General features: G+C 46.7%; 1 protein-coding gene across 1 annotated transcript; it reads right to left on the bottom strand.

The window, feature by feature from the left end:
- Window positions 1–5,285: 5,285 nt before the first annotated feature.
- LOC146394718 (nuclear RNA export factor 2-like) lies at window positions 5,286–18,181 on the bottom strand. The gene is made up of 21 exons (XM_085006908.1): window positions 18,003–18,181; window positions 15,056–15,239; window positions 14,669–14,822; window positions 13,733–13,816; window positions 13,521–13,625; window positions 13,321–13,404; window positions 13,114–13,183; window positions 12,878–12,966; window positions 12,652–12,759; window positions 12,366–12,475; window positions 10,710–10,746; window positions 10,238–10,306; window positions 10,097–10,152; window positions 9,849–9,956; window positions 9,662–9,720; window positions 9,434–9,549; window positions 9,297–9,339; window positions 8,685–8,757; window positions 7,987–8,172; window positions 5,682–5,742; window positions 5,286–5,556 (listed from the first exon to the last, which is right to left on the bottom strand). The coding sequence occupies exons 1-21, from the start codon at window positions 18,013–18,015 to the stop codon at window positions 5,512–5,514; spliced, it is 1,854 nt and encodes a 617-aa protein (XP_084863034.1). The 5' UTR covers window positions 18,016–18,181; the 3' UTR covers window positions 5,286–5,511.
- Between the last annotated feature and the right edge of the window lie 8,577 nt (window positions 18,182–26,758).

Below are 26,758 nucleotides of genomic sequence, written 5' to 3'. Positions count from 1 at the left end.
TGATTCTGAGACCCAGCATCCTTGATATAGGGACTTGATTCGCTAGGTTTTGGAGCTTGCCACTGTATCCTTGTTATTCAGATGTATTCAAAAAAGAGAAGAAAACATGTCTGTGGGATGTTTCAGATTTTATGGTTCAGATCTGGAAGATGCATATAGTACTTAAGTACTCATTCTATTGCTCAGAAAAACTTAACCACAAGGTTTCATCAAAGTCTCCATAAATTTGAAAAATGTCCTTGTGACAATGACAAAAAGAAGAGATTGGATGAATATATAACATGATATCTGCAACATTTATCCTTCTTGATACCTCAGGGTTGTGATTTCAAACACATAATAGATTCTCATTATTTCCTTCTCACTGTATGAATTGATGAATAAATCAACCACTATTACAGAGTAATGTCACCTGTGCTTTTTTTTTAATAGTTATTTCCCCATTACAATTTTTTTTTCTACTGTGCAGCATGGTGACCCAGTTACACATAAACGTACACATTCTATTTTCACACATTATCATGCTCCATCATAAGTGACTAGACATAGTTCCAGTGCTACACAGCAGGATCTCACTGCTTATCCATTCCAAAGGCAATAGTCTGCATCTGTTAACCATCAGCTTCCCAACCACCCACTCCCTCCCCCTCCCCCTCCCCCTAGGCAATCACAAATCTATTCTATAATTCCATGATTTTCATTTCTGTGGAAAGGCTCATTTGTGCCTTATATTAAATTCCAGATCTAAGTGATATCATATGGTATTTGTCTTTGTCTTTCTGACTCACTTCACTCAGTACTAGAGTCTCTAGTTCCATCCATGGTGCTGCAAATGGCATTATGTCATTCTTTTTTATGGCTGAGTAGTGTTCCATTGTGTATATATACCACTTCTTCCGAATCCAATCATCTGTCAATGGACATTTGGGTTGTTTCCATGGCTTGGCTGTTGTGAATAGAACTGCAGTGAACATGCGGGTTCATGTGTCTTTTTTGAGGAAAGTTTTGTCCAGATATATGCCCAAGAGTGGGATTGCTAGGTCATATGGTAGTTCTATCTATGTATAGATTTCTGAGGTACTTCCATGCTGTTATCCATAGTGGTTGTACCAGCTTGCATTCCCACCAGCAGTACAAGAGGGTTCCCTTTTCTCCACACCCCCTCCAGCATTTGTTATCTGTGAACTTATTAATGATGGCCATTCTGACTGGTGTGAGGTGGTATCTCGTGGTAGTTTTGATTTGCATTTCTCTAATAATCAGAGATGTTCAGCATTTTTCATGTACTTGTTGGCCATCTGTACATCTTCCTTGGAGAAATGTCTATTCAGGTCTTTTGACCATTTTTCCATTGAGTTGTTGACTTTTTTGCTGTTGAGTTGTAGAAGTTGTTTGTATATTCTAGAGATTAAGCCCTTGTCAGTTGCATCATTTTGAAACTATTTTCTCCCATTCTGGAAGGGGTCTTTTTGTTTGCTTTTTGGTTTCCTTTGCTGTGCAAAACTTGTCAGTTTGATTAGGTCCCATTGGTTTATTTTTGCTTTTATTTCTGGTGCTTTGGGAGACTGACCTGAGAAAATATTCATAAGGTTGATGTGAGAGAATGTTTTGCCTATGTTCCCTTCCAGGAATTGGATGGTGTCTTGTCTTATATTTAAGTCTTTCAGCCATTTTGAGTTTATTTTGGTGCATGGTATGAGGGTGTGTTCTAGTTTCATTGATTTGCATGCAGCTGTCCAGGTTTCCCAGAAATGCTTGCTGAATAGACTTTCTTTTTCCCATTTTATGTTCTTGCCTCCTTTGTCAAAGATTAATCAACCATAGTTGTCTGGGTTTATTTCTGGGTTCTCTATTCTGTTGGTCTATTTGTCTGTTTTGGCACCAGTACCACAGTGTCTTGATGACTGTGGCTTTGTAATATTGCCTGAAATCTGGGAGAGAGATGCCTCCTGCTTGGTTTTTTGTCATTGTATGCGGATGACATGACACTATGTATAGAAAACCATAAGGACTAAACCCAAAAACTGCTTGAACTGATGAACAAATTCAGCAAAGTAGCAGGATATAAGATTAACATTCAGAAATCAGTCACATTTCTGTATGCTAACAATGAAATATTAGAAAAGGAATACAAAAATATAATACCCTTTAAATTGCACCCCAAAAAATCAAATACCTGGGAATAAACCTGACCAAGGAGGTGAAAGACTTATATGCAGAGAACTATAAAACATTAATCAAGGAAATTAAAGAAGATGTAAAGAAATGGAAAATTATTCCATGGTCCTGGGTTGGAACCTATGCTTTTTGAGGTGAGGAAAATCATTCCATGGCATACAGTTTGTTTTCATGGTCATGATGCTCAGCTGATGCTTTTCGACCTGAGAGTATTTTCCTTAGATTACTGATCTTTCTTGTCAGTCTTGCTTAACTCTTATCATAAGTTTTGAAGAAGTAAAGATATAGAACTCTGTGTTATTAAGACAAAATCTTTTCTAGTATGGTTTGGGGAATTCTCTGAGAAAATCTCCTGAGATTTAGTTAATACTGACATGAGGAGAAAGAGTAATTTGTAAAAGATGAAGCCTATACTAATGTCAGGAAATTTGTGTTTGGTGCCTCACTGTATGTATCCTTTGTAGTTGCAATGTGGTTGCAAACTTGGTAGGTTCTTAGAGTAATATTACAAATGAAGAGAGAATGAAGGGAGGGAGGGAGAAAGCGAAAGAAGGAATAAGGAAGGAAGGAAGGAAAGAAAGAGAGAGAGAGAAAGAAAGAAAGAAAGAAAGAAAGAAAGAAAGAAAGAAAGAAAGAAAGAAAGAAAGAAAGAAAGAAAGGAAGGAAGGAAGGAAGGAAGGAAGGAAGAAAGAAAGGAAGGGAAAGAAATAAAGAAGGGAAGGAAGAAAGGAAGAAAAAGAAAGAAATGGAGGGAGGGAGAAAGGGAAGAAAGAAAGAATGAACAGAAGGAAGGAGGAAGGGAAGGAAGGAACATAGAAAGAAAGAAAAAGAAAGAAAGGAAGAGAAGGAAGGAAGGGAAGGAAGGAAGGAAGGAAGATCAAAAAACAAAGAAAAAAAGAAAGTGCTTTGGTCAATTATCCATAAAGCGAAATTCCTAGGAGTTTGCAACAATGAGAATTATTCCCGAAGTTTGAATTGACCATCGAAGGGGTATGTGGTTCGAGTAGGGGTGACCGCAGACAGAATGGGCAGAGTCTAAGGGCACATGGAAAACATGGCATTGAATTCACCAGTGCCCTGGTATGAGAAAGCAGGCACGTGAGTCAGAGGTGGAAGTGCCGGTGGTTTCTAAGGATGATGTGATGATAAGGAGCTAACTGATCCTCTATATTTCTGCTTACACATCATGAGAAAGCCAATTTATGTTACCACTATATAGCTGACTACCAACAAAAGCAGCATTTTTATAACAGACAAAAAGTAATTCTTGTTAGACTTAATTTGGTTACATGTATTATACTACATTTAGTTAGACTACGTTAATTGCATTTGGTTAAAATAGTCACTGACAGTAAATGAAGACACTTGAGTAAACCTGATTCGGTGGGAAATGGCTTTAGGTGTTTAACTGAATGTACCTGAGGTGATTCGGAGGAGACACCATGACTCATATATGTAACGAGCTGGAATATAAATGGAGTTTTGACGCATGCACTTTATTTTTTCTATTTTTTGTTATAGTTGATTTGCAATGTTCTGTTAGTTTCTGCTGTACAGCAAAGTGCCCCAGTTATACATTTTATATTATACACACACGCACACGCGCACACACACACACACACACACACACACACACACACACACATTCTTTTTATCAAAATATCTTCCATCATCTTCCATCACAAGTGATTTGATATACTTCCCTGTGCTATACAGCAGGACCTCAGTGTTTATCCATTCCAAATGCAATAGTTTGCATCTACTAACCCCAAACTCCCAGTCCATCCCAGTCCCTCCCCCGCCCTCTTGGCAACCACAAGTCTGTTCTCTGTGTCCATGAGTTTGTTTCTGTTCTGTAGATAGGTTCATTTGTGCCATATATTAGACTCCAGACATAAGTGAAATCATATGGCATTTGTCTTTCTCTTTCTGACTTGCTTCACTTAGTATGAGAATCTCTAGTTCCATCCATGTTGCTAAAAATGGCACTATTTTGTTCTTTTTTATGGCTGAGTAGAATTCCATTGTGTATATGTACCACATCTTCTTACTCTATTCATCTGTTGTTGGACATTTAGGTTGTTTCCATGTCTTGGCTATTGTGAATAGTGCTGCAATGAACATATAGGGGTGCACGTGTCTTTTTGAATGCAAGTTTTATCTGGATATATGCCCAGGAGTGGCACTGCTGGATCAAATGGTAGTTCTATATTTAATTTTCTGAGGTACCCCTACACTGTTTTCCATAGTGATTGTAGTACCAATTTACAGGCCTACCAACAGTATAGGAGGGTACCCTTTCTCCACACCCTCTCCGGCATTTATTATTTGTAGACATATTAATGATAGCCATTCCGACTGGTGTGAGGTGGTAGGTATCTCATTGTAGTTTTGATTTGCATTTCTCTAATAATTAGTGATATCAAGCATTTTTTTCACGTGTCTGCTGGCCATCCGTATGTCTTCTTTGGAGAAATATCTTTTAGGTCTTCTGACCCTTTTTCAATTGGATTGCCTGTTGTTGTTGTTGTTGTTTTTTCCTGTTCAGTCATGTGAGTTGTTTGTATATATTGGAGATTAAGCCCTTGTCGGTTGCCTCATTTGCAACTATTCTCTCCCATTCCGTAGGTTGTCTTTTTTTTTTTTTAATTGTTTCCCTTGCTGTGCAAAAAGTTTGTCAGTTTGATTAGGTCCGATTGATTTAGTTTTGGTTTTATTTCTATTGCCTTAGGAGGCTGACCTAAGAAAACATTTGCCTATGTTCTCTTCTAGGAGTTTTATGGTGTCATGTCTTATGTTTTTTAAGCCATTTTGAGTTTATTTTCATGTATGGTGTGAGGGTGTGTTCTAGTTTCATTGATTTACGTGCAGCTGTCCAGTTTTCCCAGCACCACTTGCTGAAGAGACTGTCTTTTTCGCATTTTATCCCATTGTTATTTTACTTTTGTACAGAAACTTCACGTTTTCAAATGGAAAAAAGTGTATACAAACCCCACTTGTTGGGCTAGCAAGTGCCTCCTCCTCAGGGAGGTGGGCAGGGCTTTTCTGTCCTGGACCAACTGGCTCACGTTTGGGGCAGGGAAGAGAGATGCAGGACACACAACGTACAATGTGCAACATCACTCTTTATTATGAAAATAAACAGCAATCATGAGTGGGTAAAATACACAGACTACCTGACCCTTCAGGTGGCTATGTTACCTGGCTTACAAGGTAACTTTGCCTTCTTGGTCGGCCAGGCCTCCAGCCCCAGTCATGGGCGTGGCCTGAGGCTGGGAAAAGAGAAACAAAGATGATGTGGATGAAGACAAAGATGATGTCCAAGGGCTCCTTTTAGGGGATTTCTTTGAAAGCCTCCTCTGGTATCTTGCCCTCGGTCTGGAGGGAAGAAGTCGGAATGTCAGAAGAGCCAGCTCCCTGGCCCCCAGCCTCCACCTCCTTGTCCTCCCCAAAGGCCCAGAGAGGGAGTTCCCTCTTTAACCTACTTGATCCCCAGACCTCACCTTGAGTATACTGAAGACTTGCCCAGCTCTGGTGTAGTTCCACTCATTGTCCTGAAGGCACCTGCAGTGGGAGAAGAACAGATGATCTCCACTGGTATCACAGTACAGACACACTGACCTGTAATGCCACCACTAAATTTATGCCACCTTCTTGCTGGGACACATGTACCACTATGATGAGCACCATGTGTCATGACGAAGAGAGGCTCAGAGAAAACCAAACCATCTATCACTAGCATTCATGCCCACTGGAATTCAAGGCAGAAAAGTAGATCTGTGCAGAACGACAAGGGAATTTTTTTTTATAAATTATACACAGACAGACAGACAGACAGACACACACACACACACACACACACACACACACACACACACACACACTGATCAAGAAAGATGTTCAAGAAAAGAACAAAGGAAAAATTTTAAAATACAAGTTTCTGGTCTCCATCTTCTCTGGAGAAACATCTATTCCGGTTCTTTCCCCACTTGAAAAAACCGGGTTGTTTGCCTTTTTACTGTTGAGTTGCAAGGGTTGTCATATAGTCTTGTCAGGCATGCTATTTGCAAATATTTTCTCTCCCCCCCCCCCTTTTTCCTTTTAGAATGCACAGGTGTGGCATATGGAAGTTGGCAGGTTCCCAGGTTAGGGGTTGAAACGGAGCTGCAGCTGCCAGCCACAGCCACAGCCAGAGTAACACAGGATCCAAGCTGCTTCTGCAACCTACGCCACAGCTCAGAGCAACACTGGATCCTTAATCCACTGAGTGAGGCCAGGGATCAAACCCACATCCTCATGGATCCTAGTCGGGTTCGTTTCTGCTGATCCACAAACGGGAACTCCTTCTCCCATTCTGTTGGTGGGTTTTTCACCTTATTGACAGTGTGCACTGATGCTCAAAAGCTTTTAATTTTGGTGATGTCAACAATTCACCTATTTTTTCCCCTTTGGTTGCCTGTGCTTTTGGTGTCAATATGTAAGAGATGGTTGCATAATTCATGAAGACTTGCACCTATGATTTCTTCCAAGATTTTTATAGTCTTAGCTCTTACTTTTAGATCTTTGATCCATTTTCAGTACATGGTACGTGAGTCAGGGGACAAAATTCATTGGTTTGCATGTGTGTATCTGGGTGTCCCAGCACCACTGGTTGAAAAGACTACTATTTCCCCATCAGATTTTTTTCTGTACTCTGTCTGGTTGATAATCGATTGACCATAAATGTGAGGGTTTATTTGTGAACTCTCAGTTCTATTCCACTGATTCATACCCTGTCCACATGCCAGTACTGCACAGTTTTGATTACTGTGGCTCTGTAGCACGTTTTGAAATTAGGAAGTGTGAGTTCTCTAACTTTGTTCTTCTCTCTCCAGACTGCTTTGGTTCACTTCCACATGAAGTTGAGGATAACCTTGTCAGTTTCTGCGAAGAAGGATTCTGATGGAGACCACATTGAATCTAGTTTGCTCTGGATAGTACTGCCATCTTAATCATAGTAAGTCCTCCAACCCGTGAAAATGGAGTGTTTTTGCATTCGTTTAGGTCCTCTTTACTTTTTCCAACAATGTTTTACAGGTTCCAGAGTATCAATATGAGTATGCGATTTGTGCTTCTTTTGTATCAAAGTGTTTCACTCTTTTGATACTATGGTAACTGGGCTTCCCTTTTCTTAATTTCATGTTTGGGTTGCTCATTGCAAGTATGCAGAAATACAAATGAGTTCTGTCTTTTTAGGGCCGCACCTGTGGCATATGGAGGTTCCCAGGCTAGGGGTCGAATCAGAGCTGTAGCTGCCGGCCCACACCACAGCCACAGCCACAGACACAGCAACACCGGATCCAAGCCGCGTCATCTGCAACCTACACCACAGCTCACAGCAACACTGGATCCTTAACCCACCGAGCAAGGCCAGGGATCAAACTTGTGTCCTCATGGATACTTGTTGGGTTTGTTAACCACTGAGCCATGATGGGAACTCCACAGATGAGTTTTGTACATTGGTCTTGTATCCTGCAACCTTGGTGAACTTGGTTTTTAGTTCTAGTGTTTTTTTGTTTGTTTGTTTTTTTCCCCTTTCTGTTGTGGATTCTTTCGGATGTTCCATATATAAGAGACTGTCACTGAACATTATTTTATCTTAAAACCCTTTACATTTATTATAGTATGATCCCTTTTTCATGGGTCACTTTGTGCTTTTGGAAGCAAAATATCCAGAAAGTTACTTTTCCAAATCCCCTGAGAGTTTCCATGATCCACTCCCCCTGCCGTTCCAACCCATCCCCATTTCCATGCACACCCAGCACTCACTTCTGAGACCACTCGAGTTTCATCCCAGATTGGGTAGAGAAAGCCTGCACCATTTCCTGCAGCTCCTGGGAGAGGGTGCATACAGAGCTGGCAGAGGCTGTAGGCACTGGGATGAAGAAGGCCGCACTCTGAGTTTCACTGGGGCTGGCTTCCCTCACAAACAGCTCGTCGTTCACGATGCAAAGACTGGAGGAAAAATGGGCCCTCAGACGGGTGGAAGGATGGATCAGCCTGCACCTGCAATGATGATCCTGCTCCCACTGCCCGCCAGGAACCAGATTCCATCCATACCCCTCCTGCATCGGTCCTCCAGGCTCCCTGACGGCTGCCTCTGCCCCTCCCACAGAGCCCACTTTGGAGACTGTCTACCAGCTTCACTAGATGGTAGATTCTGCATTTACCCTTTACAATAGCCCAGGGAGTGGACAGTCTGATCCCCATTTTCAGAGGAAGTCACTGAGCTACAGAGAGGGCATGTGACTTGACCAAGGTCACACAGCACGTGAATGTTGGGTCAAGGAGAGAACCCATGTTCCGATTCCAGAGCCCAGGCTCTTCTTCACCACTAGGCTAGACTGCTCCTCGGAGTTACGGGCTGGGGTTTCCACAATATGGAGAAAACCTAAGGTCTGCACCTCCACAGTCCCACCCGGAGCCCAGGCTGAGATGGGTGTTCCCACCCACAACACAGCACTCACCTGGAAGAGGTGGCAGGGGTAGTGATGAAGGTTCGGGTGAAGGCACGAACACAGCCCCGAGACTGGCCTTCCACTGCAACGACAAACAACAGGACCCTTTAGAGCCCCATGTGTTTTACACATGCGCCCATGGGGTCCCCAGTCAGGGTCTGACTTGACACTCAGGCTGAGGGGACACCTGTTCATGAGCGCGCAGGGTGTTGGGAAGGGGAGGGCAACTGTAGGAGCAGTCTGCTCCAGTGACAGGGCCCCACGACCACCACTCCACAAGTCCACGGGATGCATGTTCCACAGCTGCCCAAGAGGTGGACATTACCACCCCACTTTGCAGAGGAGGAAACTGGGGTTTAAGCAATGGCCCAAGTTCCCAGACTAAGGATCTGGGATGAGAGCCATCAAAGCCCACGACCTGGGTCCCCAACACCCAGTGCGTGCAGGGCGGAGGGCATGACCGCAGGCCACACCTGGGTTGTCTGTGGGAGGAGTGAAGGCTGGAGAACCCAGAGGGGGCGGGAAGGGAGGCAGGGGTCAGGGAGCTGGGAGAGTTCTGAGAGGGAGCCCCACCATGGGGAGGGCTCACTGGGGCCTCTGGGGAGGCGGCTACACACCTACCTTCCTTGAACACCCCGTTGATGGAGAAGCAGAGCATCGTTTCCTGAAAGGGAAGAGCCCGGGTGCTCAGTCACCACCTAAACCTCCCGCCTGCAGTGGCTTCCTGGCCCTGCCCTAGGGAGGAAACCCACGCTCACCGTCTGGAACCACATGTCCACCACGAAGGAGCTGAGGTCATGCTGAGTTTTGGGCAACACACAGAGGGAGGTCACAATGTCACCTTTTGTGTGCTTCAGCAGCTGGACCCTCAGATCTGTAGGGGGAGGGGAAGCAAGCGAAGGTCATGGCTGCCCCACATGCCCTGGGTCAAAGGACTGACCCCTCACGGTCCCCTTTCCAGCCCAGTTTTCCTGTCCTCCACTCACGGGGGTCCTTGAGCTTCTTCATATTCCTGTTTTCCTCCAGGTACTCGTACAAGCTGCTTCTAGGAGAAAAGGGGGGACAGGATGTGGGGGTGTGGCCAGTGTGGGGGTTTGCAGGAGCTGACCTGTGTCTGCTGGGGAGCCCCATGGCCTGCCAGCCCAGGAGCAGAGTGTGAGCTGGGATACTCACGGGTCTGGGTCCTCAGGGTGGAAGGGAATGGTCAGAGAGAAGCAGGCCTCATTGTGATAAGCACCCAGGAGACGCCGCCTGTCTCCATAGTCATGGATCAAGTAATACCTGTGCAGGAGCAAGGAGGATGGTCCATCCTTGTGGGCTGGACCTCAGAGGAGACCTGAAACCTCCCAGAAGCAGTGCTGCACATGGGTGGCCTCGCTTGTGCTGGACCTCCCCTTCCTCAGATTCCCAGGGAAACTCACTGCCGCAGGAATTGCAGAATTAGACTCTTCAGCTCATTGGATCCTTTATAGCTTTCCTGGAATCCAAAGACATTTCAGGTGACACAGTTGATAAAACCTCCCTTGCAAATACCCCAAATGTTGTTTGATCCTCTTCCTCACCTTGCAGGGCTTTAGCACATAGGGAGCATCATTGTCAACGATACTTGGTGACAGTAACTCCTGACCGTCCTGGAGAGGGGAAGAGGAAGTCAGCAGTGGAGACCGGGGAGCTGGCCCAGGATGAGCGGGGGCGGGGGGGAAGATGCCCCCCAGAGGGTGAGTTCAGAGGTCAGATGTCAAAGGGCCCCGGAAATTCATTCCATGGACAAGCTTACAGTGGGTGTCTTGATCATGAGGTCTCAAGGAGGGAAGCATCTACTGTTATATGCAAATTGTGTGTGTGTGTGTGTGTGTGTGTGTTTACGGATATTTTTCCAGCGAGTATACCCATGTCTATTTCAGAAGTCCTTCTGCCCTAAAATGGTTAAGGGTCCGATGCAAACATGTAATGTAGGCAAGACCCACCGGGCTTGAGGGCAGGTGCAAAGGTCACCTATGTAAGTGAGACACAATGATGAACACAGGCACTTACCAGGCGTAACAACTTGGGGAAGCATTCTCTGATGGCACTGTCCAAAACCAAAAATAGAAAGACGTGATGGACAGATCAGGGTTATGAAGCCTCTCTCCCTCTGTCTCTCCCTCTTTCTCTCCTTCCTCTCCTTCCCCCCTGGGGGCTCCCCCGAGACTGCCCTGACTCCCTTCTCCAGGGCCACAAGAAGCAGCATGTCAATCCCATGCTCCAGGCCTTCCTTCCCCCCTTCCTCCCTCCAGGTCCCCACTGAAGGCTGTGGAGAGAAGAGGGAAGGGGGTGGGAGCCCAGGGCTCGGCCACCTCACTGGGGGTCCAGGATTCCGCCAGGACCAGGACACCCCCAGGGATGGCCCAGGATGCTTGGGCAGGGAGCTGAGTGAGCCAGGGCTCAGGAGGCAGGGAGGGAAATGGAGGGGATGAAGACAGAAGGGAGGGAAGGGAGGGGAAGAGATGAGAGAGACGCAGGGGCATAGAGACAAGGCTGAGACAGAAAGCTAAGCAAAGAGAAGGGGAAGAAGCTCTCCCATGGTGGTGGGGGTGGGTGAGGGAAGAAGACAGAAGAAAGAGGAAAGAAATCTCTCCTGCTGCAGCCCCTGGAATGGCCCAGGCACCCAGAATAGGAAGGGAAAATATGCACATGTTGACCTGGGGCCCCACTGGTCCCGGCTGAACCTTTCTCACCTGCGCGAGCTCAGTCTGACCTGGGCATGGGAAACGGAGTAGCCTCGGGGGCAGACCTTCCCCAGGAGGAGTAAAGGGTCAGTTCCCAGCTCAGTATGGGGCTGAGGGTCTCTGGTCCCCTCTTATGATCGCCGTCTTCCCTCCCGATGGCCCCTGCACCTGTCTTAGTTGGTTCTTTACCCGAGGAATCATACCTGTCTCAGGCTACCCAGGGCTCCTCTGAAGGACCAGACAGGATGATATGATGTGTGGATGGGGGAGGGGCAAGAGCTCAGGGAGGCCTGTGCTTCTGTCTCCTCCACCGCCCTTGCTCTCTGCCTTCCACTCCTGCCTCGGGAAGCCCTCTGCTCACTGGCGGTGGCCCACCTCTGGCCCCTTGACTCAAAGAACCTTGCTTTCTCCCAAGAAGGTCAAGCTCTTACCACTGGGCTGGAGGAACGGATGTCATGACAAGAGCTGCCCGGGACCTCAGCCCTCAGCTTGGGGCAGGCAAGCCCCCATGTCAACCCGGGGTGGAAGGGGGTATCCTTTCGGAGGAAGGGAAAGAGGGCCCCTCTCAGATCGGGGGAGGGAAGCCCCATCTCAGCACAGAGTAGGAAGGCCTGTCTCAGCTTGAGGCCCTGGGCTGGAGGACCCTTCTCAGTCCAGGGCACCAGCATCTGGCACAAGGCCAGTCACTCCTTGTGCTGGGGAGGTGAGGGAGCCCTGCTTCCTGGAGCACACTCTCGGGAGGACGTGGTAGAGAATGCTGGGGGCAGAGTCGGGAAACAGATCCCAGAGCATCTGAGGAGGTGAGAGGTCAGAGCAAGGAAACTGCTCACAGGTGAGGGACACAGAGAGAGCAGAAGGTGGGGCCCGTGACCCTTCCAGAGGACGAGGCTCGTAGCCTTCTGCATACATGCATTCTCAGGGGGCAGTTCATGCTCCCAGGGGCAAAAGGTCCCCAGGAAGGGTGACAATGGTTCTCACCAACCTTACGTAGGTGGATTGGTCTGGGAAGGTGCTACACAGAGGGTTCCCTTGCAGCCACAGCTCCTCAAGCTTCAGCCCTTTCATCTTGCTCAACTCCCAGGCTGACTTCAGCTGAGAATTACGTGGAGGAAATTGGACAAGGAATCCCAGGGAAAGAGAGACATCCGGATCCCTGCAACCCCAGCCCCCACCCTCCCCCACGGGTCCCCTCACCTTCCCCTCATCACCACTCCGATGGCCACCACCCCCACTCTCGACTCAACTTTGACCTGGCTCCCTCTTCTCACCTCATTTTTGGAGAGGTTCAGAATCTTGACCATGGGGACCATCTGTATAATGTCAGACAGGCCATCCAGCCGGTACAGTTTGTTGCTACTCAGGTTCAAGGACAACAGCTTTGGGGGAGGAAGAGTTAGAGTGATGGATACCTCCTAGGGCCTGGGCGACCAACCTCCCTCCACCCCACCCCCTCCACACCCTGCCTTAAATGCAGCCCGGGGCTGACAGACTCACCTCGGGGAAATTCTTTTTGATGACCTGCAGGGTGGCAGACATGCAGTTTCTTCGATTCAGAATTATATCAATATCATGGCCCGTTAAGTCTTCAGGGAGGAGAGGGGGTGGGACTCAGAAGGTCGAGTGGGGTCCGGGGCCAGCAGCAACCCCTCCCCATGTCACCATCCCTAAGTCTCCCTCCAGGAAGACCCCTCTGCCCTCACCCGCCCTAGATCAACTGCTGCCAGCCACACCTGGGTCATAGCGGAGCCTCTGGAGGTCAAGAGCTTGCTGGGAAATGTTATAGCGTTTGTGCAAGGTCAGCTGCAGACAGAGATGGAGAGAGCTGCACTGAGACTGTGGTGGGGACAAGGGAAACTGGGGGCAAGGGGAACAAGGGTCTGGAGGAAGAAGAGGTGGGTCTGAGTGTTGGCACACAGCACGCCTTGAGTCTGCATTACCTTTAGCTGCTCCATTTCTCCTGGCTTCAACTTATCGTGCACCGAGTAGGGAACAACATCAGAGGGGTTGACAATGATAGGTATCTGGAGGAGGGAAAGGTTGGGTAAGCACCAGGAACTCTAGTTCCAGAGGAGACGGCCAGCCCCTGGCCTGTCCTCCTGTTCCAGGATGAGGTACAGGTAATGCCCTTGACACACACCTTTCGGTTGTCCTTGTCACAAATCTCATAGCTGACATCCTTCAATGCAGAGGCAGTGCTAGCATCCTGGACAAAGAACCGAGCCTGGTTTTTCACGCAGTGAAACTGCAGGAGGCAGAGGCAACAAGAAGTTTGGAGGACAAAGCCTTCTGGTCAGCGGGCTCCCCCCACTTCCCTGTGCCCACACATCTGGTTCCGCCATCCTCTCTTACATCCACTGGAGTGAAAGGAACACTGCAACGGCTCTGTATCGAGTCCATTAGCCATGTCTTGTCATACTTTCTCCCGTGGGGAATCTGAGGGTGATAAGAAAGGATAGGACAGAGGAGAGACGGCATGGAATGAAGGCTGGAGAACAGACCCAACCCAATACTCTTTTCCAACCTTCTGCTAAGCTTGGAAGGGCTTCTGGCAATGATTTCTTATGTTTTTGCCCATGTGGATTTCTTTACACACACTCCCTCTCCCTTTGAAAGCTCTCTTCTGGGAGCAGGGGGTGGGGCGCTTCAGGAATATGGGTTTATCAGATACAAACAGCTATACATACAACAGATAAACAACAAGGATCTGCTGTACAGCACAGGGAGTTACGGCCAGTCTCGTAATAACCTATCATGGAGTATAATCTTCAAAAAATAAAGGAGTTCCGGTCATGGCGCAGTGGAAACGAATCCGACTAGGAACCATGAGGTTTCGGGTTTGATCCCTGGCCTTGCTCAGTGGGTCAAGGATCTGGCATTGCCGTGAGCTGTGGTGTAGGTCACAGACGTGGCTTGGATCTGGCGTTGCTGTGGCTATGGCGCAGGCCGGCAGTTCTAGCTCCGACTGGACCCCTAGTCTGGGAACCTCCATATGCCATGGGTGCGGCCCTAAAAAAAAAAAAAAAAAAAAAAAAAAAAAAAAAAAAAAAAAAAGGCAAAAAGCAAATAAACAAACAAAAAATAAGACACACACACACAGAACAAATTACAACCGAATCACTATACTGTACACCAGAAACTAACACAGTGTTGTAAACCAACTGTACTTCAATAGAAAGAAAAGGAAAGCCTTCCTCCAAATAAAGCAACATAATGTGTTTAATGTGGTCTTCCTTGTACAGGGTTCCAGAACGTCCTCTCCAATGCAGACCTGGCCAAGCTACTCACCGTGACCTTGAACCAGCTCGACAGGGTTCTGTCTTGTGTGTTCTTCCCCTTTTCTCTCTCCAGAAGTTTTCTATCTCTCCACACAGTAATATGGATGTGGCCCTCACTGTGCCATCTTACTCTCCTCTTGTCACCTCGGGCGGTATAGGGAGAGCTGCAGGGGGAACATGGAGAGAAGAAGGGCGAGTGCCCATCAGTGCTCAGAAAGTCTTTTACACACCTTTGCCTCTTTGACACCAGGACTACAATGATGATTTCTCAACCACTGGTCCACTTCTAGCATGCTTCGTCTTTCCAGGGCAAGGAGGAGAAGAGGTCCATGGAGAATGGCAGAGCTGCACAATCCCAGGGGCTGCCGCGCACACACCCTGCTGCCCGGTCACTTACTCTCTTCCTTTGGGGTCCTCCTGGACATCCATCATCATCACATTTCCATCCTCCTCCTGGAGCCCTGAAGGCTGAGGCTCATATCCACCGTGTTCATAACGAGGGCTCCTCTTGCTCAGACTATGTGGGGAAGAACTCCAACCTTCACTTCTTTCTTGAGATGAACTACCCGCATCGTCATAGTCTGTAAAAGGGGAACGAACAGACAAGCGTGAAGACACGTCAGTGGCCCACTCACCTTGTACCCTGTCCTGGGCTAAGAGGATGGTAGGGTAAGCAAAGCACCAACCTGCCCTAAGGGACCCATCCCACACACCCCAGAAAGGAATCCCTTCTGCCTGTCCAGGTAGGAGGGCCTTCTCTGACTGATGGCACTAGCAGGGGAGGAGCACGGGAGGAGGAGGAAGGGGGAGGGGGAGAAAGGGGACGAGGGGGAGAGGAAAACTGTGTCGAACCTTTGAAAACAAGAGAGCGGGATTTATAATGAACAGAGGCGTGTGCGTCCCTGGGTTAGACTGGACCCCAGCCACATGCCAGGAAGGTGCCTGAATCTCATCTTCCCTCAGGGCTTTCTAACCACCACACCAATCCCTGGGAGGCGACCTCTCTCTCATGCCTCCCAAACCCAACCAGCCACCAGACTGATTCCACTACCAATCAGCAAGCTCAACTTCCTCTGTCAGGGCAGCGCGAGCTTTAAAGTCAGGTGGGACCCATGTAGCAGCCTTCTCAACTGTCCCCCTCCCTCCAGCCCTGCTCTCTACAGTACTCCGTTTGAAGTGGCCAGAGTGACCTCTCTTGAGGGCCAGCCTGAAATGCCCTTCGGCTCAGGAGGTGACTCCTTCTAAGCTCAGTTCTTCCATAACTAGGCCCTGAATGACAACCGGCATGATGTGTCTACTACCTGACATGCTGAATGACAACCAGCATGTGTCAACTACCACTTCCAGGTGTTTGGGGATTCTTCACTCTGCTTTCTGTTACTGATTTCTAGTTTGATTCCATCATGGCCAGAGAACACACTGTGGGTGACTGAACTTACTGAGGTTTGTTTGAGGGTCCCAGAGATGGTCTGACTTGTTTGGTGAATGTTACACAGACCCTCAGGCGAAAAATCCTATGCTGCTGTCACTGTGTAGCTTGTCCTATTTGTCATGCAGATCCTGTCAGTGTAATGTGTTATTCAGAACTCCTATATCCTTGGAGACTTCTCTCTAGTAATTCCATCACTTGCTGAGAGGCAGGGTGGGGAGGTGTTGAAGGCCCCAACTCTAATTATGGACCTGGCCGTCTCTCCTTTCAGCTCCATCTGTTTCTGCTTTGTGTACCTTGAGGCTCTGCTGCCTGGTGCACACACATTGAGGATCATTGTGTCTCCCCAGTGGCCTGATCCTTTTGTCATGTTCTAAGGCCTTTTTGGTCTCTTATTCTTTACTCTGACCTCTCCTTTTTGGATTACTGAAGCCACAGGTATGCTTAGCAAGTGTCTTGGTTATACCTCACCCGGTAGCCACCCTTAGGAGTTGCGTTGCCATTCACGCGTCCACCCACAAACTGTCCCCACCAACATATCTAATTCACCACGTGAAAAGCTTTGGAAGCTATTTTGGCAGCTGCAGAAATAAGATGGTGTCAATGACCTCTCCCATAGGTGGATTCACTAACGGTATTTTATTTTGACCACATTCCACTGAAACCGTGAACCAGCAGATAGGCCTACTAGTGGTTGGGGAGGCGGGAGTGGGGGTGGTGGGGGGGAGGGATGATTGTGGTAACTGCACTGCGGGAAACCGGCTTCCTTTGGGTTCTAGCACTTTGGGTTCTCTAGGTTTGTGTGTTGTACATTTTGTACATTAACGATTCCATGCTGTCGCAGGGCATGGCACGCTTATGAGCAGAAATTCTCCCACTCACTGCCGATCACTCCTCCATGTAGTGATTACGACCTGGGCTCTCATTAAGTCCTCTGGGGAGTCACTGCCTTCACTGTGTGGCCCGCTGTCAGGACACTCCCGCTACTCACAACCTCTGGGACCTGCCCTGAGCGGCACTGGAAGTGACATTCAACTCGGCGAGAGAGCACTCGACCCCCAAATGCCACTTCTTCAGTCTCTAAAACTTGGAGGTGGCCTGGAGGGCTCTCTTTCTCCCAAGCTCCAAATCCAACTGGTCAGGAAATTCCCTTGCCCCCCCCCCCCCCAAAGTATGTCCAGAATCCCGAGCCACTTCTCACCACCCCTGTCGCTACCACCCTGGCCAAGACACCAACATCTACCTCCTGGATTCTATGACCATCCCACTCGCCCCTCTGCTGTTCATCCTGGCTCCCCTACCTGGCTGTTTTCAACTCAGCAGCAAAGCAGAAGTCAAATAATTTCATTCCTTTACTCAGCACCACAAAACAATGGTTTGAATCTCATCAACATGTTAAGAAGCCACGAGTGCACAATGATACTAGTCAACCATAACAACAACAAAGAGGAACCTGACTGGTGATCTTTGGGAAACGCCAGGAAACCGACTCGTTTTCATGAAAATCTATCAATAAAAGGAAAAAAAATCAAATATTAAAGGAAGGAGTAAGGGCACGTGGTCAACATATGGTGTATAGGCAGAGGCAGAGTCATTTCGAGGACCAACATTACGTCAGAAATACCATGGCCGAGGGGAAAGCGGCAAACTGAGCTAACAGCTCCAGCGGTCCCCAGGCTGACCAACTAAGTCGGGTACCTAAACAGGGCCAGAGCTCCCCCTCATCAAGGTGATTCAGACACAAGCAACCTCAGGCATCACCTTGTTTTGGGAATCTCCCAGGAGAGTGGGCATGTGATCAAAAGCCACAAAGGACCATCACACACACGTGCCCACTCACACACACACACACACACACACACACACACACACACACCCAGTGGATGCAGGCACAGGCACACATGCATTCACTTACTGAACACTTGCATGTCAGTGTGATCCCTGTCTCACAGTCCTGCTGCCACAATCAACGGTGATCACAAGAATATCATAAAGCAACTAGTGCCTCCCACTCAGGCTGCCTGAGTTGCCTCTCAGGCTCCACCATGGATTAGCTGATCCGCCCAGGAAGAAATAGCCATTAGAATCCTTTATGACATCACATGCGTGTTCCTATGGCTCCTTCCTGTGCCACTTTGGAATCCTGTCGACATCACCGCCATGCCACTAGGCGTCTGGCACCTGCATCCCCGCTACGGTAAGGAAGGAACAGGGCGATTAGGAACCAGTGCTTGCCCAGCAGCAACCAACAAGTGCTCAGTGTTGGGAACTCTCACTAGACTTATTTGACCTCCATGCAGAAACCCCATGACGACTGTATCCAAGGTCACGAATATGAGGGGCACAGGGGTCTGATACATTTCCCAGGATTCTCAGACGAGTCAGTGTCCCCACCTATCGGTCCATCTCCGCATCCTAAGTGGTCCCCCAGCTTACTGGTACTGGTTCTCTTTCCACGGTGAGCTTTCAGCAATCAGGGGCAGACTTCTGTGATTACACCTGGGATGATGTTTTGTGACCAGGACCTAGTCCCTCCTGCTTGGGCGGGTCCAGGTGCCTCTTCGCAAAGCCTGCAGAGAGCTCTGCTTTGAACCTGATGGAGAAATCTTTTTGGATCACAGGGTTTGTACATTAGCAGTCCTCTGGGGCTGGCAATGTCCAGCACAGAACTAACAACGAATTAATATTCGCTAAAAGAATGTGTATAATGGAGATTTGGGATCGTCAACAAAGCCACATTTGAGAATCCACACGTCTCAGCCATTTCTACCCACACCTACCTATTTCGGAAAGGAACAAGAACAACAACAACAACAAAAAACTGCGCTGCAGAACTGTCTCACAACTTGCCTGCAAAACTAGCCTGTGTTGAATCTTGCTTTTGCAAAACAAATATTTTTCACTAGCGTACAGTTAGAAATAGAGCCAAGCCCCTCCCTGTTGATTAGCGCTAGAAGTATGGCTTTTCTGATCACAGGAAGGAGGCGTTGGTAAACAAGTGGTGACAGAAACAAGGAGACGCTTGCCTTGAATCCAGCAGACATAGCTTCTTCGTGGATGTCTGGTGTGTGTGGGGGGAAGAGTTCTGGACCTGCAGTTATATCTGTGGGTGCTCGGCTTTGTGACAGACAGTAAGCACGGCCACAGTCTCAGAGCAGGGGAGGAGTGTGTGTGCGTGTGCATGGGCATATGTTAATGCTGTGCATTCTAAGCTTTTGTAATTAGGTTACAGATACACGTGTTCCAAATCATGTTGGTGAGTGCGTAGCCACCAAAACTGGATCCTCCTCTACATTTTCTGCATCCCACGGTATTACACATGCCCAGTGTTTGCCGCTTGCCCTTAGTCTTGGTATGCTTTTTTTTTTTTTTCACTGATTTTTTTCGTATTTGTCTTTGATTTTTTTAATTATGAAAGTAATAGAGTTCTCTGTACCGAAGGAATCTAACAAAAAACCTAAAAACAACAACAAAAGAACAATACCCATGGGTTGGCCAGGGTTATAGCGCATCCCCTGCAGTGGAGGCCAAAGGACCCAGTGGAGCACAGCTTGGGCTTGGGCTTCAGAGGAGGTCCAGATTTGAGTCCCTGCTCTTTGGCTTCCCAGAAGAACCACACAAACACTTTCGAACGTGAGACATAGTGTCCTAGGGACAGTTGGTGATAGTTATAGCAATATACATTTTTGCTAACAGCATAGGAGAGCCCGATTTAAGCATATAACATGCTTAAACCATTTCAAAGTCATTCTGACCCCGACATTTCACATTTTGAATTCATCACACAAAGTATCTCCTACCTAATGACATACCTACAGTTACATGGCTGTGCTTCAAGGCTCTTTGGCGCAGAAGGACAATGGCACCAAAGAGAGGGTGCTATCATCAGAAGAGGAGTAGCAAGGCCCATCCTTGGAATCAAGGATAAATGGAAAAGAAGGGACGTGAGTACCTGACCCACAGAGTGAAACGGCCAAGGGATGGGTGTATGGGTCACAAAGATGAGAGTGAGCACTGGGAAGAGAATGAACCACAAATGGCAACAAGCTCTGAGGGCTGAATTCGCCCTGGCCATTTGCTCTCCTCCCCCCCCCCCCCCCCCCCCGCACTGGAAACCTTCCTTTCTCTCCACGTGTAGTTTGTCTGTCTCTGTTACTTTGCCTTCAACTGGAACACCAGTGAAACAGTTCCCACACTGTCTGAGAAAGGAGAGACCGTACAGGGGAACAGCATGCAACCACGGGCCTCTTGGACTAAAGGCTGGAGTGCAGGGCTTCTTGCTTCCAGACACCACACTCGTCATCGCCCATCCAACTTTGTGTGAGTCCCATCCCAGTGCTCATTTCAGTCCGAACACAGAGCCGCTCACACATTGCTGATTCTGGGCAAAGGCTCTGAGGTCAGATCGACCGGGGTTGGAAAATGGTGCTAAATGATGGTCCAAGGCAAGTGACTGTGACCTTATGGTGACTCAGTTCCTTGCATCCCACACACCACCCCACCCCCTGCCAAACTGAAGGTAGTAGGAGTTTCTGCCTCATGAGGTAATTGTGAGAACTGAATTGGTATATATGAAGATACACGGAAAGCTTCTGGAGAAATGCCTGTGACCGATGAGCCCCACAAGTAAGTTAGCTATTACTCAGTCATGTACTTAATAAACCCCTGGTGTTTAGTAAGGGCTGAATGTGTGTTAGCGGCATCTGTTGTTCCAAAAAGGAAAATGGATGGCTGTGTGGGCACAGGCTACAGTGTCAGCTACTCAGCTATCTTAGAAAGGGGCCATAGTAAAACAGGGCAGCCCTGGTGGGAAATAATCTGACATACTATCTAAGGGAACCAAAATGAAAACTTCAGAGGCTGAAACAGGCATGTGGAAGGATTAAGTCTGTGGGGGGTGGGCTTAAGTCCCCCTTTCCAATCTCTAGGCAAAAAAAAAAGCATCATTATTCAAAAAATAGTTTAGGCTTAAGTGGTAGGCTACAAAAAGCAACACAGAATATTCTTTGACACCACGTGATACAATGTGAAAAAAAAAGTCCAGATATAAAACTGTATGACACAGTATGGTTCCACCAAAGAAGATATGAATGAATGTTTATGTTGTTACGTGTAAATATAAACACTAAAAAGTCAAGATAAGGCAACCCGTGAGGATGTCAACCATGTTTCTAAATGAGTGGCTGGAAGGCACAAGAGTTACACGTTCGGATTTATGCTTCACTTGTGTTAAAGGATGTTCATGCCTGGCTCAGGGTTTTCCCAGGTGCTTAGGGGGAAGCACTATACCTGTTGGCTCCTTGTGCAGCATCATAGGAACAAGTTAGCACTAATAAGCTGATGCAAGTCTCTCCCTGCTCATTAATAAGCTGTATCACTTTAGACAACTCCCCAAACTGCTCCTGATTCATGGTGCTTTATATGTAAAATTCAGCGGTTTAGGCGAATCAGCACCTTAACCAAGATCAAGACCATATATACCACACACCCCCAAAAGGTTCCCAGATAATCTCCTCTTCATCCTCTGGCCCCTCACAAACTTTGATTGGCTTTCAGTCTCCTTCCTCCTCTAGAATTTGGTATAAATTGAATTAAACATCTCATAGTTCTTTGTGTCTGGCTTCTTTTAACTCGGCAACCTTTTTTTTTTTTTTTTTTTGAGATTCATCCATCCATGCTCTTGCCTTTTTCTTGCTGAGTAATCTACTCCTGTATTGATTTGGTTTTTACCTTCAATGTTGTTTTAATGAGGTTTCAGGAGGAAGTGAAAGTCCATCCTTCTGTCCAATCAGCCAGCTTCTTGGTCAGTCTTCTGTTCTTGTATAAAGGATATCATTAACTACCTTAAGGTCTTTTTCAGCCTTTTCTATTTTTTCTATTCCCCCAGTACCATCACTCCATGTGCTGAGTTTGTTCTGTCCCTTCCATGCTTGCCCTGGGTTGTGACTGCCTCCTGCAGAGAAGACTTCACTGTCAAGTCAGCCCAGGGCTCCTGGGAGCTTGACTTTAATCCATACCTGGCTCTGGGCTCGCCAGTGGTTTGACTTCCACCCTGACCCTACCACTGGTGACCTCTGCCTTACCTCTGAGATTCCCCATTTCCCTCCTTCCTTCCTGCCTGCCTGCTTTCCTGCCATCCTTCCTGCCTGCCTTCCCTTTCTATCTCTCAGGAGACTATTCTCCACTTCTTACACAGGAATTCTTATTTCAAACTTCCCAGCATTGCTACATATTTATTATTATTGGAATTTATATGCATTCATTATTCCAACAGGATTATTCCAAAACCACAAGTATGAGATGTTTACATGAAATACTGTAAAACAGCTGCACTCTCATCATTTAAATTGTTCAGGCAGTTCTCAACTTGGTTTACACACGCCAGCCACCTGGGGAGACTGAGAAGCATCACTAGCTCCAGGCCACGCCCATGACGATTAAAACAGACTGGGGTCAGGCTCAGGTAGTTACATTTTTAAAACCCTTTGTGTGATCGCAGGGTGCAACCAAGGTTGAAAACCACCGTGTTATAAGGCATCAGCTTTCAGGGTATGCTTGCTAGAAGACCTTAAGAACGCCTACCCCCTCATTTTTCTGAACTTCCAGTCAGGGCTGTTCTGGGAACCTAGTGATTCCATGAGCTTAGAGCAGGGACTGGCAAGCTATGGTCCATAAGCCTTACCTGGCCTGCAGCCTGTTTCTTTTTTCCTTTCATTTTAACGGTTTTATTGAAGTATCCGTTGATTTCCAATGTTGTAATAGTTTCGTGTACAACCACGTGATTCAGTTTCACACCTACAGCACATTTCAGATTCTTTTCCCACATAGATTATCACAGAATCTTGGGTGGAGTTGCCTGTGCTATACAGCAGGCCCTGGCTGGCCAATCATCCCTTATACCTCAGTGTGCATATGGCAGCCCCAAACCCCCTGTTTCTGTACAACCTACAAGCTAAGAATGATCTCTACATATCTGAATGGTTAAAAAACATCCAAAGGGGAATCATATTTCCTAACTTGTGAGAATTATCTGGAATTCATACATCCCTAGCCATGCTTACAGTTTTATTGGAAGACAGCCGTACTGTGTCTGGGCCAGCTTTTGCTCTACAATGGCGGCTTTGCATAGCTCCAGAGGAAGCTGAAAGGCCTGCAGAGCCTCAAAGATTTGTGATCTGTCCCTTTCCAGGAAAAGTCTGTTGAGCTCTGGCTTAGAGCAAGTGCCCTTAAAGCCAGTGCACAGTAACTGTGGTAAGTGGCTGACAGACCCTTTGGCTAAGCCTGGGAAGAAGATTTACTGTAGTTACTTGGGACTTCATTGCAGGGTGTGCCCTTCCTCTGTAGCCCACTCATTCACAGTGTTCTGGGTCAAGTGAGGGAATGGAGTAAGGGATTATCATTCACCCTCCAGATAGCTCACATTACCCGTTCTACTAGAGTTTTATTTATTTCTTCTTGTGTTCTTGTACTTTATTATTAGGAAATATTTATATTTTATTTAGTTTTACATGGATGAATGCAACTTTAGAGGATGGTCAGGTATTTCCAGAACCTAGGGATCTTTTGATCAACTGGCCACCCAGATCAATATTGCTCTAGATTAAACCAATGTGTGACTACCCTTTCATCCTTGCTGCTTACTGAGGTCAACATTACTTACCTTGAGGCAGGAGCTTAACTGCTCCTACTGGGCCTGCAACTCCAGGATCCCATCACCCCCACTGCAATGAGGTGACCATGTCAATGGCAGGACCTCCCATCTCATCCGTGGCCTACACAGTCAGCCACTTCAGAACACTTCAAAGACAAAGATGCCCGCTGCACTAATATGTTTCTCAGTGCTGTGGGGAAAGGAGTGTCCTCTGAGTCCATAACAGCAGCTGCCTGGTCCAGCAACACACTGACTTCAAACGCATCTCAATGCAAGGGACCACAGGCAGTAACTCTTGCAACTCTCTCACCATGGCGTGCCATGGAACACCAATGTTCCATCCTCTACTCACCTGGATCCTTACTGTCTTCAGAGCCTCTTGGGCCCGATAACTTTTCCTAGATGCCCACTTCCTTCTGGGGCCTTCCCTTTGCTTGCAACCAATTTTGCTGTCAGGTATTCCACTCATCAAAATCCCCACTTGTTTATGCCAGAATTTGTTCCAGCTACTTTACGAAAAGTAAGACATTCTTAATAAACTGTGTGGCACAGCTTAGGAAAACACTGTGAGGGCCAGAAAAGTGGGCTTGGGTGCTGCACAGCCAGGGGCGCCCATTCATGCTATGGGGCTGTGACAGCTGAAACACCATTGCTTCCTGCATGCTACCTGACATGTATGCATTCTAGAGCTGCTCTTAGGGCTCCATAAGAACCAGAGGCCCCTCCCATCATCCACAGTTGACCACGTCACTGAGCCGTACATGGTTTCCACATCATTCAGTTACATACATCTCCAAGTCTCAGGATGGTGTATAGGCCTGATAAACTCGAGATTTCATTTAGAACCCTAGCTGTAAAGGGTTCTGGTAATTGTGTGTACACACACACACACACACACACACACACACACACACACACACATGTTTCCTTTCATGGTTTTAGCTTCTTAGCCTCTAAACAACAGGAAAGCTTATGAGTGTTTCAGAATGGAAATGGTACTTTCTATTTGTTACAATTATTTTGTCTATATTAGTCTAACACTCAACAAACTTATGAACCTCAAGCATCAACTTTAATTTTCTGCCGCCTCTCTTGAATTTATATGAAGATGACTATATGATGTTGACAGCTGTATTTTCTGTATACACTCATGAATTCACATATATATAGATAGATACACATATGTATTCTGGCTTACTGTTCTGCCTACAGAGGTAGTATGAAACAGAAAAGCGGTTGGGGAAGTCATCTTTGTCTCTTTTCTGATTTTAAATGGAAGGTGGTTTTTTTGTTGTTTTGTTTTTTGTTTTGCTTTTTAGGGCTGCACCCTCGGCATATGGAGGTTCCCAAGCTAGGGGTCTAATGGGAGCTGTAGCTGCCGGCCTATGCCACAGCCATAGCAACACCAGATCCGAGCCACGTCTACGACCTACACCACAGCTCATGGCAACGCCAGAGCCTTAACCCACTGAGCGAGGCCAGGGATCGAACCCACAATCTCGTGGTTCCTAGTTGGATTCGTTAACCACTGTGCCACGACAGGAACTCCGGAATGTGTTTAATGTTTCACTATTAGTATGCTGTTTGATGTAATGGTTGTTGTTAGTTTAAAGAGACTTCTTCTGCTTTATCGATTCCTGAGAATGACTGTTGTTGTCATCGTTTACTGCTGATTGGTTGTTTAACTTTTTTTTTGTAGGCCTTTTTTTTTCTTTTTCTTTTTTTTACTGAATACTTTGTGATTATCGTCCTTTCCTCCTTTCCTTATTCCCCTGATGGGCTCAATTGCATCACAGGTGTCCTAAAACTAAACCAACTTTGCATGCCTGGGATTATACCCAACTCTGTCCTACTGAGTTTCCTCTTGGAGCCATGGCAGGATTTCAGTTGCTATTAATTTATCTTTAGTTTTTGCATTTGTGAACTGAGATCGGCTAATAATTTTGCCTTCCCATGTATTCTCTGTCAAGAATACCTTGAGTAATACTAAGATTTTTCACTTCTTCAGCATGGAAACTTGTGGTTTTCTCTGAGATCTGTCTGTTGACTCTAAATTTCCAATATATCAGCATAGCTTTTTCCTAGCACTATTGTGTCATTTGACGCTTTGTTGAAACTGCAGGTTTGACAGCTTTTTTCATTCCAAAGTGGCTTATCTTTGCCTTATCTCTGATTTTCTTGGTCCTCCTGGGGAGAGGGTTCCTTATTGTCTTATCTCTTTAAAGTGCTTGCAGCTAGCATTTTTAGTTGTTGAACTCTGTCATCTCTGTTATCAGTTTCATTAATGTCTGCTCTTATTTTTATTATCTTTCTTTGACAATAGCAGAAAGACATGAGATTACTCTTTGTACATTAATGATCAGTGAGCAAGCTTTTCATCTACCATCAGGTTTTATTTTGTCATTTTTATCCTTGAAAATAACGGACACTCAAATGTCCAATCCATTCATCTATTTGGACGAGAGCTGCAGTTTTGCCGTGCTCATGTCTTTAGCCAATGCCACCATGTCTCTTCAGGTCCACTTTTGGCACATCAGATGATTAAGGCAGAGGGAACAAGAACATTGAAGTAATAGGATCTCTATTGTAAATACAGGTGACCCTCGAACTTCGTGTACAAGACTTGGATTGAAATGGACAGTCTATCCTCACCTAGGGATAAGGTAAATGATATTTTATCTAAAATTAATTATATATTAGTTTTCATACTGTTTTTATAACTTTGCTTTCAAAGAATTACATAAATTTAGAGTATGCCTCATGCTCTCTCTCCCTCTGTGTCTATCTATCTCTAGTAATTAGAGAAACTCTGTATCAGCCCATCATCGGCACAGGTATGTGTTTTTGTTTTTGTTTTTGTTTTTTTAATATATATCTGTTTCCCATGGCGTATCATGAGTGTGACTGTGATACTGCATGCCATAAAAGTTTGGTAATGATTCTTTCCTTCGTGTATTGGCTAGGCTACCATGAAGCAGTGGTATCCATCACACTAGACAACCATAAAGCAACCATATTGC

This window comes from Sus scrofa, chromosome X, assembly GCF_054392235.1.
Source record: "Sus scrofa isolate SSC_HxYL_T2T_F1_AM1 chromosome X, Sscrofa_HxYL_maternal_Yorkshire_Landrace_v2.0, whole genome shotgun sequence".
NCBI lineage: Eukaryota > Metazoa > Chordata > Mammalia > Artiodactyla > Suidae > Sus > Sus scrofa.
This window is presented reverse-complemented; position numbering and strand designations above follow the sequence as displayed.

What these genes read in the sequence shown, in the direction of transcription:
- LOC146394718 (XM_085006908.1), bottom strand. An exon ending in TGAACCTCTCCAAAAATGAG is followed by an intron (nt 12,476 to 12,651) that starts GTGAGAAGAGGG and finishes CGTAATTCTCAG; the next exon opens with CTGAAGTCAGCCTGGGAGTT. An exon ending in GACCAATCCACCTACGTAAG is followed by an intron (nt 10,747 to 12,365) that starts GTTGGTGAGAAC and finishes GGTTTTGGACAG; the next exon opens with TGCCATCAGAGAATGCTTCC.